The 12183-nt window shown below is 49.6% G+C and overlaps 3 protein-coding genes across 3 annotated transcripts in view; 2 read left to right on the top strand and 1 right to left on the bottom strand.

Moving 5' to 3' along the window:
* Window positions 1-2973, bottom strand: part of TERG_12721 (uncharacterized protein) — a gene marked incomplete at both ends in the record, with an annotated part of 3083 nt that extends 110 nt beyond the window's left edge. The window contains 6 exons of the mRNA XM_047751638.1: window positions 3-565; window positions 637-1059; window positions 1138-1190; window positions 1251-2007; window positions 2080-2465; window positions 2547-2973. Coding sequence (XP_047607594.1) covers window positions 3-565; window positions 637-1059; window positions 1138-1190; window positions 1251-2007; window positions 2080-2465; window positions 2547-2973 — 2609 coding nt within the window. The remainder of the gene's footprint in view (window positions 1-2; window positions 566-636; window positions 1060-1137; window positions 1191-1250; window positions 2008-2079; window positions 2466-2546) is intronic.
* Window positions 2974-4951: 1978 nt separating this feature from the next.
* On the top strand, window positions 4952-7339 carry TERG_08620 (uncharacterized protein). The gene has a single exon (XM_003230807.2). It carries the CDS (start codon window positions 5497-5499, stop codon window positions 7285-7287), a length of 1791 nt encoding a protein of 596 aa, XP_003230855.1. The 5' UTR covers window positions 4952-5496; the 3' UTR covers window positions 7288-7339.
* Window positions 7340-10603: 3264 nt separating this feature from the next.
* TERG_08619 (uncharacterized protein) overlaps window positions 10604-12183 on the top strand; it is a gene marked incomplete at its 5' end in the record, with an annotated part of 2226 nt that continues 646 nt past the window's right edge. Inside the window, one exon of the mRNA XM_003230806.2 lies at window positions 10604-12178. Coding sequence (XP_003230854.1) covers window positions 10604-12178 — 1575 coding nt within the window. The remainder of the gene's footprint in view (window positions 12179-12183) is intronic.

The raw sequence follows: 12183 nt of genomic DNA, 5'->3' as shown, positions 1-12183 counted from the left end.
ATAGAACCACGAGGTCATCGCTTCTGCCCTTGAATGCCCACAGAGGGGGCTTGGAAGGGTGTTTCATATACAAGTCTTTGAAATTGATTGACTCTTTTTCCGGGAAGGTATGATAAATACCTTGGAAGAGAGGCCAGTGTTCGTTGCGGTGTATCCAATGTTCATAAGTGTCCTCCCCAATCTCCTTGAACTCAAACCCCGAATAAGGGTGGAAGCAGAACCAAAACCAATCTTCCCTTGCAGTAACAAGGTTGCCAATAAAAAGACCTTCAGTAGTTCCGGTCAAATTCAGAACCCTCACAACATCGTTAACCTTGCCAGCACTAATTGGGCTAACAGGGCCACCAGATGCGCAAATGAACTTCGACGGTTTGAGTTTTGCGAGTACCTCTGGTGTTTCTCCAAGTTCATTGACAAGAGAGGGAACCATGCTCCAGATATCAATTTTGATATGATCAGCAAGAGTCTCGACAAGTCGAATGTTTGGAAGCGCTCCAGCTAGACCTAAAACGCAGTGCAAGTTGAAGAATGCAGGCATAAGGATATTCATAATAATTCCAGCCCCCTTAGAGTTCGTTAGCCGGTCATGTCTTCTTCTCCAAGGACAAGCATATTTTTGGAAAGGAATATACATACGTGGCACATTGGGAACGACGAGTAGATTGTATCTCCGTCCAACCAGTCAGAAGTCCAGGGAAGCAACCCATCAAAACCTGGAGCTGGGGGTAGCAATCGGACAGCGTCCATGGTACCAATGAGACCATGGGACCACGGAATCGGTTTTGGCACTCCCGTACTACCTGACGTGTGGAGGTAACAGAATGGCTCATTGATAGCTGCCTCAAAGTTCTTTGAGAAAGGGAAAGCCTCGGTGGACCCAGCATCAAGTAGCTCTTCGAGTAGAGGCAGCTGCAATAGCTTCATGGGACGATCTCGTAAAATGTCTTCAACGAGTGGCTCAGGGGCTACTTCACTGGCACTGACCCAGATGTTGCAATTTGTTGTCTCGAGGACAGAGACCGCTCCCAGAGTACTATTTTTGGGGGAAAGGAAAAGAGCCTGTACAATACGGATGAGCATAACGAGCGACCTTGGTTTGGAGAGTTAACGGGTTATGAGGTTAAACTATGCACTCACAGCGTAGCCAGCTTTGACACAGGCGTAAGTCAAGAGAACGTGTCGCAGGTCATCTGGACGATGGGGTTAGTTCGGTTATATAAGTAACTGCATTGATAGTTGAGTTGACTTACGTGGACCAATGTAGCCAACAGGTTGCACAGAGTCAGGTATTCCAACTTGGTTCCGAAGCCACCAGGCGGTTTTGTCAACAGCCTTATTGAATGCACAGGCGGTTATTTCTCTAAACACTAGATCATTGCCAGAAAGAGATGCCAATGAGAATACAACTCTCTCAGGCTGGGAAACCGCCAGTTCGTCCATGATCTGTGGGATCAGCCGCTTGCCATAAGGCACTGATGGTAGCACATTCGATTTTTTCGGCACATTAAGATTATTCATATCGTTGCCTATCACAACCCCAAGGCCGCTTTTGTGTAAGGTGGGAGGGGATTCAGATTCAGGGGTGGTGCCACCACTGCTTCGGACGGTTGTGCGAGGTGGAGATGCCGAAAAAGAGCTAGGTGAGGCAGTTCCCGGAGTTGATGCACCACTAAGATATCCAGTAGCATTCACAGGCCGAGCTGCTTGAAGATAACTTGCAGTTGACTCAGTAATGGCTGAAACACCATTCTCACGAAGCTTCTCTCTATAATGGCTGGGGCGACCATCAACATATACAACCTCTAGCCTGCTGTCTTTGGCAAATTCACCCATGGGAGCGCTAACCCATTCACCATCAGCCAATTGGGCAACGGCGCAATGCCATGGTGTTGTAAACCCGGTTTTGGTATTCAACAAGCACACGGAGACTTTGTTCAACCCAACTGACTCATGAATGGAGAGTCGTAAATGGTTGGGGAAAGCGTTCTTGACTGCACCAGCAAAAGCCTATTAATAAATAATAGATGTTAGGAGATTGACGGTAATAAGTAGTCGCAACATTCACCTGGGACCGCTTACATAACCTCGCATGAGCATCTGTTTGGCCAAGTATTTGCAGTCCCTCTTATAGCTATGAGCGCTGCGGCCGACACCACGAGGGAAGATGTGCTTCAGATCAGACTCTAAGAACCTCTTGTACCCAAGATAGGTGAGCTTTGTATCAGGGTTTGCCGTAATTTCCTGATCAATGTCAAGATCATCCCTGCCATATCGATTTATGAGCAGGCGGCGAAAGGTTGTGCAGTTCGCAACATATGTAATTTCAGTGAGCTTCTCAGGGAGGGGGAAGTCTAGCAGATCCTTCATTCTAGAAAACTGGATATAAATGAACTTCTTATCAATCGCCATCTTGCGTAGAGCCTCCCCATAAGCCCAGGTATCTTGGTCAGAGATTGAAAGAAGATCTAGCAACAGGGTCAAGTTGATGCGCGTTAGCAGTCTTCATTCTTGCTATTTTGTTTTTGGGACGATCCGACATTACACACCGTTATATGTGATACCGTCCGAAATGATGGTAACTTGGGCACCCGGTGGGTATATATCCCGTATACGTGCACACATGGTATTTAGCCGTTCAAGGGCCAATTGCTCGGCCATGTCAGGCAGAGTTCCCAGTACTTTGTACACTTTGTTTGCAGACTTGAAAGGGAACGCAGGGAGACATGAATCCACACGCTTTCCCTCAGCCACGAAACGGTCAATTACGTCTAGGAAATGGTCAGCACCCGCTTCCAGCCTATCCTTGGAGTCATCGAATTTGTTCAAGGCGTATTCGAATATAATATCTAGGATGAGTCGAGATGTCTTCCGTATGTCGTCATTGTCGGCTTTACGGGAGTTGGTTGACATTCTATCGTGGACTGCGTAAACGCTATTTGAGGCCGCTACCTCAGGTTCCGCTTTATGAGGCATGATGGAGAATTTCGTGGATTAATTAAGATAAATGAAAACCTGCCACAGTCAGGGGGGAAAAACTTTTGAGATCCGAATGCATCAAAGCACGTTCGGTTGAGGGAGCGAAGATGATATGCTGGATGTTAGGGTAATGTCAACCACAAGGCAGAGGGAGACTCGTCCGAATATATACCCATCCACGTGAACTACTTCGAGCTTGACCGTTCTGTGCAGAAACAATCAATGGAAGGAGCAGCTCGTTTCTTGATACAAGCTTCAACACGATCCTGGAGCCTTGTTGAAGCGAGCCAAGTTACGGTATGCCGTGTAAAAGAAAAAACGGAGAGTGAAAACAAAAATAGGAAGGAAGGATGGCGGGCCTTTCCACGCAGTTAATGAGTGACGTGGTATGGGCCAATATCTCCGGAATGGCCTAAAGGCGTGATTGCATGGTTGCCACATGTACCAGTGAGTGTTCACCCCCAACCTTCGGCCCCCATGAGATCATATTCGTTACAATTGATTGGGTACAGGCAGACGATGGGAAGGATTGACAAATTTATGGCTCTCTGAAGCCCGTACATGGACCTCAGATATAGCGTTAAGAATAGCCAATTCGTATGAATCCTTGCACCCTCGCGCTAAGAATATAATCCCTGACCGAATGCAGAGTTTCATCCGTCACTTGGCAGCTTTCGACGACAAGAGCCAAGCAAAGCTCAGTCAACACGGATTTGGCTTTGCGATTGAGCTGGTGGGTATAAAAAATCCAAAAAAAAAAAAAGCAAAGAAAACTGAAAAAAGAAAAGAAAACGAGCGACCTCCACACTGAAAAAAAGTGTCAGATATTTGTAACTTTGGGGGCTGATCTGCAAAAACGCTCACTGTGTTTTTCCGTTGGATCCTCCGGCCCACGCTTTGTCCTTGCTCCCAAGCCGGATGTGCTTGGCATGACAAAGGAGGCCTCCACTCCCATAAGAACCCTGAGCTCTCACTACGAGAAAGAAGCGAGATCGATCTGCAAAGGGGAGGGGATCTCATTCGTATAACCTAGCATAGGACTAATCTCCTCATCTGGTTAGAGTGACAGTTTGAAGAGCTCTGTACCGGGGGGAAACAGTCGCCCACCACACAATAATGGGGTGATGAGCCTGACGACTTTCGAGATTGATCCTTCGGCCAACCGCCCCATCAGCCTGCGTCTCGGAGGATTTCCAATGCCATGGAAACATGGCAGTTGTCCGCCTGCTTGGGGATGACGATCGGATAGCCTGTGACAACGATGAAGTCGAGTTGAAGTCGAAAGCAACAAAAAAAAGTCTTTCGAGTTTTTGACCATTTTTTAACTTTTTGATTTCAAAAGAAGCCGCGGCCCGAGCCGACATCACATGACCACAATATTACAAATCACAATATGATTGGCTCTTGGCGATTGCGTGGGACGGTCTGTGTCTGTTCCCAATATCACACAGGAGACGAGAAGCGTTAAGTGAACATGCAAGAGTACTTTCGGCAACCGAATTCAAGATCATGCGGGAAGACGAGTCACTACTGGGTTGTGCCGATGTTCTCGAATGTGAAGGGCAGGCGAAAGGCTGACAGCACCTTGCATTTAAGTACATAGGCGAGACCATGCAAGCTTGTTTATGGTTCTGCCGTTTTTTTTCCCTGCCGAAGCCTTGTTATCAAACTCTGATATAGCTAATTAGTCTGTTTTTCTCTGCTAGGGGAAACCAACTAGTGTGACAAGCCCGACTACGGTTGGTTCACTCATCGGTTAGGAAGTTTTGTGTGTTGAGTCAAGAAAAGCTTCAACTGCATCCTTCGAGCGTCGGATGGATGTGATCAACGTGCCTGCGGCCACTTAGAGCCAAGGCGGATGCTATGCTCCACGTATGCCTATGCCAGCTTGCATACCATTTCCGGTATTAGGAAAGTGAGTTAAAAAACTAGAAATCGAAGTGGTAGGGGGAAACATGCAGCACCGATTTTCCGCGCCTGCCCTGCACGCCAGTCCCGATGAAAAGTACAGAGTACATGATCGATATAAGAGACCTACCAGTCATGATGTAATATTCTCCTTGACCCTAAAAAAGTTAGCCCCTGTTCTCGCCTTCTACCCATGCTGGAAAATTTTAAACATGCGGTAACGCTTACCCTGCTCTCGACTTTTTGCCTCAAGGGCCTATTTATAGCTGGAAGCAAGGGATTGTTGAGTAGAACTCCCCGGTCGTAAAACGGGATACCGACAAGGGACCTGCTCCTTCTGGACTGAAGGTCTGCAGGTGGCCGCGCTGATCTTTCTACACCACACGTATCCTTCGAACGCGGTGGCCCTACGAAAAAACCGCAAGATACCAGCCGAATTTGGGCCCTCCTTTCCTAGCCTCAACTCGTCGTTATCTTTTATCGAAACTAGAGGAGGTAACTCTCCACGAGCTGTCCCCTTTTCCGTTATTCCTTTTCTCTCTTCTAACCTCTTCGGATTGGGGAGCTTCTGCAACAGCTGTTGAACGGTGTTATCCTCCCCTTTGTTCAGACATGGGACTACAAGATATTCCCCAGGCAAGCCGTCATGGCACGTCAGATATTGAAGAGTGCATGAGTCTTTTGCATAATGATACGTATACCAATATTGACGGCGATGACACTCTTCCCGACGTCAATACTTATGCCGAGGCCACCCCTCAGGCACCCCAAGTTCAGCCTGGAGTACAGAGCATTGAGGCTGTAACTGTAGCATGGACCAGCGGTGCGCTTATCTTTGCATACGTGATGATCTGGGTCACATACTTTGTCGAAGGGATGTTACTCGCTACCACGAATGTCCTAACTCCCTACGTCACCTCCACTTTTGCCTTACATTCCTTGACACCAACAGTCGGAATTCTCAGCAGCGTCATAGGTTGTGTCACTAATCTTACCTTGGCCAAGGTTCTGGACGTGTTTGGCCGCCCTCAGGGGTACCTCTTCTGCATAATATTTGCTACGGCAGGGCTTGTCATGATGGCAATGTGCGGCAATGTCCAAGCATATGCCTCCGCACAAGTTTTTCAGACAGTGGGAAACAATGGAATACTCTATAGCCTAACAGTGTTCGTAGCCGACACTTCCTCGTTACGCAACCGTGGTCTGATGCAAGCAATTGTCAGCTCGCCAAATTTTATTACATGTTGGTTGGCTGGTCCGATATCCTCCACTTTCCTCGATGGTCCTGGCTGGAGGTGGGCTTTCGGCATGTTTGCCATACTTGTGCCGCTGATTACTCTTCCCCTCTTCCAGCTCCTGTTGATCAACTACCTAAAAGCCAAGAAAATGGGTCTGGTCTCGCAAAGTGACGGGAGTAACAGGGATCACCCAACCTTGCTCCAATCGCTTGTCTACTACTCCAAGCAGTTTGATGCCATTGGAATTATCCTCCTGTCTGCTGGGGTTGTCCTTTTCTTACTACCATTCAATCTCTATTCACTTCAAGGCTGGGGCTCGCCTCTAGTGGTTTCGATGCTACTTGCTGGGGGGATACTGATTGTTAGCTTCGTCGTCTGGGAGCGGTTTTATGCCCCCATCACATTTCTCCCTTACGCTCTCTTGCTAGACCGAACAGTGCTAGGCTCCTGCATTCTATCAGCTACGTTATTCGTGAGCTTCTGGTGCTGGAATAGCTTCTTCAGCTCCTATCTGCAGGTTGTCAATAACCTCAGTGTTGAGAATGCAAGCTATGTTGTGCAGACTTACACTGTATGCTCAGTTTTATCTGCCATTGCGATCGGTAGCATGATCCATTACACGGGACGTTTCAAACCAGTGTGCCTCTACATCGGGATTCCGCTCAGTGTGTTGGGTTCCGGGTTGATGATATACTACTGCAAGATCGACAGCAGCGTTGGCTATATAATCATGTGCCAAATCTTCATTTCCATAGCTGCTGGCACGATCATGATCTGTGACGAGGTTGCAATTCTAGCGGCTGCGTCACATCAACACGTTGCGGTCTGTATCGCTGTGTTAGGAATGTTTGGAAATGTTGGAGGTGCCGTGGGCCTAACGGTTGCTTCTGCTATCTGGCAAAGTGTCTTCCCCTTGAAGCTGGCAGAGTATCTTCCTGCCCAAGAGCTTTCCAGGCTGCCTGAGATCTACCAAAATCTTTCAATACAGCTGTCGTATCCTATTGGATCTACCACACGCCTGGCTATTCAGCATGCGTACCGTGACGCTCAGATATGCATGCTGGTAGTTGGCACCGCAGTTTGGGTTGTCGGGTTCTTCTCCGTTCTGGTCTGGAGAGACATCAACGTAATCGGAGTTAAACAAAACAAGGGGCATGTTTGGTAACTCACTAGCTAGCGAGTTAGTTAGCGGGTTCCACCGTGCAGTGGGCTTTCTCCCCAAATGCCGTGTCGGAGGAGTGGGTGGGTAGGGAGTGTTTTGTTCCATGGGTTAGTTAACGAGTTATACGGAGTTGGAGCTATCTCGGTTTTTTTTTTTTTTTTTTTTTTTTTTTGCAATACGGAGTAACTAGTTACAGTAACTTAGTCAGTTGGTTGGTTATTTCACTGAAGCTATCCTCACGAAGGATGAAAAAAACAGCCTGTCCACTCCATTAGTTAGTTAACTATTGAATCTGGTCAACTTGGCTCGGGCAGTGATAGATGTCTCCTGAGACTGCCTCTGTTCAACCGCACCGATAATTGTCCCAACAACCCCCAAGCCGTCAAGGTCAGGGCTTATTGACAGCCTCCCATGTTAAATTAAACGAGTGAACGAGTGATCGACTAGTCAGACCGCACAAGGCTTGTTTTCTAGATCATTCGTATTTGGAGTTTGCCTCGCAAAGCCAAATCTTATTATGTTCTTCAAGGAGTATTACCAGATGATTGCATAACATTTTATATATACAGGGAGCCGACTCTAATTTACGGGCCGCATCTCCGTGATAATAATATCCCATAGGTCTTATTTTAGATACCAAACACGTTCACTCCTATCTTGTCTCCATATTTTTTCCTTTATTTCAATGAGTGAACCAGTTGGTTAGCTAATTAATAATAATTTTTTCCCAGGCAGAGTTTGTTTTTAGCCCAAGTGAAAACATCATCCAGGACAAATCAAATAGGCGGTTCATGTACGGAGTACTTCGTACTTTGCACCCTCCTCCATACATCCCAGCACACGGGAAGAGAATGACGAACCTGGCCGTCCCAGGCCATCTTGAAAAATGACCGATACCCGCCAGCCAGAAACCCGCTGCCTAGCTTGTCATATCCGCCAGCGAAGGAAGCAAGCCAAGCTCAGCCGGCCTCTTGAGCTATGCATCTGAAGAATCCTTCCAGCCCTTACTTTCGCTGGTTATACGTAGAAGAATATGAGGCACAGGTGCCTCAGGTCCCGCCATGCTTCCCTTCATTTGCCCTGTTTCGTTTCTTTTTCCGTCTTCTTCCTTTTATACGGAACGCTGTTGACAGATCATCCCTGAATCCCGCATCGGTGTCTGGCCAGGGAGCCAGACAGGCATATACGCTTCGGCCGCCGGAGAGATTTGGCCATGGCATGTACTTTATACGACTGTGGGGGCCATCAGGAATATATTAATACCAAGAATAGGCACACAAGCAGATACTTCCCACTCCTGCGTCCTCTCCTCTCGCTGGCTGAGCATCCCGATACGGAAGGACGGCGTTCGTGTCAAGCTGAAGGCGACGGCGGACTACGGCCGGGAACAACTGGCTGATCTTCACCGCGTTGGTGTCCTTCTTTGACTAAAAATCAAAAAAAGAGCACTCCCTGGAGGTTCCTCCTCCTGCAGACATTTGTATATATGAGCTATACACCAACCCTCTTGACAATAATGTGAATCTGGAGTGAACGAGGCCGTGTGTAACCATCCTGATACTATATTTGTCCAGGAGAAATGCCACAGTCAATCAGCCCTGTGGAGAGTAGCAGCTCAAGGCAGCCGGGTCACCAGCTTGCCTTGCGGGCGTGGATATCGTTCTCCCGTCTGTCCGCACTCTCTCATCCTCCCTCCGTCCTTTTTTTTTTTTTTTTTTTACCCCATAACTACTGGTCAACAAGCTACGATGCTACCTAACTAATGTCAGTTCAGTTTTACGATCAGGGCTTCGTGACCGGACGACGCCCGAGTAGTATTGACAAACAGTCTTCCCGTGCTGCCAATGGAACTGCTTGACATCTGAAACAGCGTCTTGTGATCGATTTAGGAGCAAAAGTTCTCATGCTTGAGGCTAAGGAGGAGCACCTGCATGCAATGCTCCAGCAGTCCCCAGTTTTCTCGCCTGGACAAGTCTTTCTGCGGCGATAAAAGGGCTGAAGCTCCAGGGCAGGGCCGTCGCCCGCTGGCACCCGTTAGCTCTCTGCAAAAAAGGAATAACTACCGTACGCAACAGGCCTCAGAGGCATCACAAATTGGAGACATCTCCATCTAGCATGCTTTACTTCCGGCTGCTTCGGCACAACATCCAGCTCGCTAATAATAATGAAAATAATAATAATGAGTGATCTGATCGTCCCGGAATTGCCAGCCAGTTACGCCCCTGTATTTGCAGACTCGCGGCACCGCAACTATACGCAAGAAGCTAGTCAAGGCTGCGAGCAGTAAACTCTTCAATACAAAAATCTAGAAAAACTCTTGTTACAATCGCTCGAACTATGGAATCGCCCATCGCCGTAGTTAGCGCAAGCTTGCAGTCCCTGGAACTTGTTCTCCTGGCGAAAACTAATTAAGCTCTCCCTGAGAGCCTGGCGGGCAGTATAAATATAAAGCCCCTTTTTTCTCCCTTTTCCGTTCGGCATCTTCCCCAGACGACTTCCACAGCATCCTCTGCCTCTGGCCTTTCCTCCAGCTGTTACTCTGCTGGACAACGAACCACGCAGAGAGCGTCAGGCCGGTAGCCGCCGAAAGAAGAAGCCCTCCGGTGTGATGATTCCACATACATCTGGCAGCGCTCAGCCACAAGATGATCTGAGCAGACTTGAGCAGGTTTAATCAGTCTTTGTCTGTTTCGCGATTGCAAATAAGCCATATCAACGGAGTACCTAGTTGACTCGTTTCCAAAATCTGACGGGTTGCCTGTCCTTTTCTTGATGGAGCCCCCCCCGGGAATCCCAAGACGCCCGAAACCACGAACATCCCAGCAGGCCCCAAGACGCAGACGGAGCTAGCGAAGCAAAAAACCCACCAGAGCGCTTGAAACAAGTCAAACCGGCAAGGAACTGAGGTGAATCGAGCTAATTATCATTGGCAGCTCGCGTGTTCATGCAAGCGACGCAGACGCAGGAGCAAAAACGGCTTGCAATGCAAAGATCAATCCAAGAGCAGAAGAAAAGAAAAGCCAAAGAAAATGAGAATCCCAGGCAGGTTTTCTCTGAGCTGATCAACTTATTATTTATTATTTGCTCATCTATCGTCCGGCTTACCTGCCTGCGCCAGTCCGGGATGCGAGATGATTGCATTGCCAGTTGCCAGGGGGAGGACGGGGAGAGGATAAAGAGTGCTGCGGGAGCCGTCCACCATCCGCTCCCAGGGACCGCCAGGCTTTCCAGTCAAAGCAACGAGGAGTTTAAGAGTTAGCTAGTTAGCTGGCGACGAGAAAGTCAGCGGGATCGGGGTTTGCATTAATTATATATGGCGATGGGAGAAGAGGCCAAATACCCGGCAGAGTCGCCGCCAGCGACACCAGCGACGGCACCAGCGGCCGCAGCGGACGAGGAGAAGCAGCCGGCGGCCATGGCTACGGACAGCAAGGGGCTCGACGCAGAGGCACCGCAGGCCGGAGTGCAGCAGGTCGAGGCCATCGCGACGGTCTGGTCGATGACCTCGCTCGTCCTGACGTACGCCTTCATCTGGATTGTCTACTTCATCATGCAGATGGAGATGGGCGTCGTCGCGGCGCTGACCCCCTTCGTCACCTCCGCCTTCCAGCACCACTCGCTCACGCCGACGGTGGGCATCCTCAGCAGCGTCATTGGCGGCGTGTGCAACCTGACAGTCGCAAAGATCCTCGATGTCTTCGGGCGGCCTCAGGGGTACGGCATGTCGCTCGCCATTGCAACCGCCGGCCTTGTCATGATGGCGGCCACCGCCAACGTCGAGACCTATGCCGCAGCGCAGGTGTTTTGGACCGTCGGCAGTAACGCCTTGCTCTACAGCATCAATATCTTTGTCGCCGATACGACCAGCATGCGGAACCGTGGCCTGATGACCGCCCTCGCGGCCTCGCCCAACATCATCACCATCTGGCTGAGCGGGCCCATCTCAGAGGGCTTCCTGGAAGGGCCCGGCTGGCCCTGGTGCTTCGGGGCCTTCTCGATCATCGTTCCCGTGCTTTGTCTGCCGCTGCTGGGCGTCGTCTTGCACAACTACTTCAAGGCAAAGAGGCAGGGTGTCATCGCCTCGTCCACCAGCCGCAGGACCCTCTGGCAGTCCTTCCTCTACTACTGCCGTGAGTTCGATGCCATCGGCCTTTTGCTCCTCACGGCCGGACTCACGCTATTTCTGCTGCCCTTCAACCTGTATGCTCTGCAGCCGCTGGGCTGGCGCTCCCCCTTGGTCATCTGTCTGCTTGTCTTCGGCCTGGCGCTGATGGTTCTCTTTGCGTTGTGGGAGAGGTACTTTGCTCCGGTCAATTTCATCCCCTATCCCCTGCTGCTTGATCGCAACCTGATCGGCGCATGTCTGCTGGGAACAGTCCTCTTCATCAGCTTCTTCTGCTGGAATAGCTTCTTCAGCTCCTTTCTCCAGGTCGTCAACGGCCTCAGCGTGACCAAGGCCAGCTACGTTGTCCAAATTTATAGTCTCGGCAACACCATCGCTGGAATTGCTGCTGGTGTTGTGATTCGCTATACAGGCCGCTACAAGGCGATCACACTCTATGGTGCCATCCCAATATACACCCTCTTCATGGGCCTGATGATCTACTTCCGTGGTCCAGAGGCTAATATCGGCTATATCGTGATGTGTCAGATCTTCATCGCCTTTGCCGGCGGAGTCCTCATTATCACCCCTCAGATCGCCGCCATGTCTGCCGGAAACCACCAGCAGATCGCCGCCATCCTTGCAATCTTATCTATGTTCTCGGCCATTGGCGGAGCTATCGGTCTTACCGTTGCCGGTGCCATCTGGCAGTCCGTCTTCCCAGCCAAACTCCTCGAATACCTCCCCGTCGAGGAACAGGCCAATCTTCTTGAAATCTTCGGCAAGCTGGAAGTCCA

The sequence above is a fragment of the Trichophyton rubrum genome, assembly GCF_000151425.1.
Source record: "Trichophyton rubrum CBS 118892 genomic scaffold supercont2.18, whole genome shotgun sequence".
NCBI lineage: Eukaryota > Fungi > Ascomycota > Eurotiomycetes > Onygenales > Arthrodermataceae > Trichophyton > Trichophyton rubrum.
This window is presented reverse-complemented; position numbering and strand designations above follow the sequence as displayed.

Bases quoted from the DNA above. Each gene is read 5' to 3' on its own strand.
- TERG_08620 (XM_003230807.2), top strand. From the start codon at position 5,497: ATGGGACTACAAGATATTCCCCAGGCAAGCCGTCATGGCACGTCAGAT.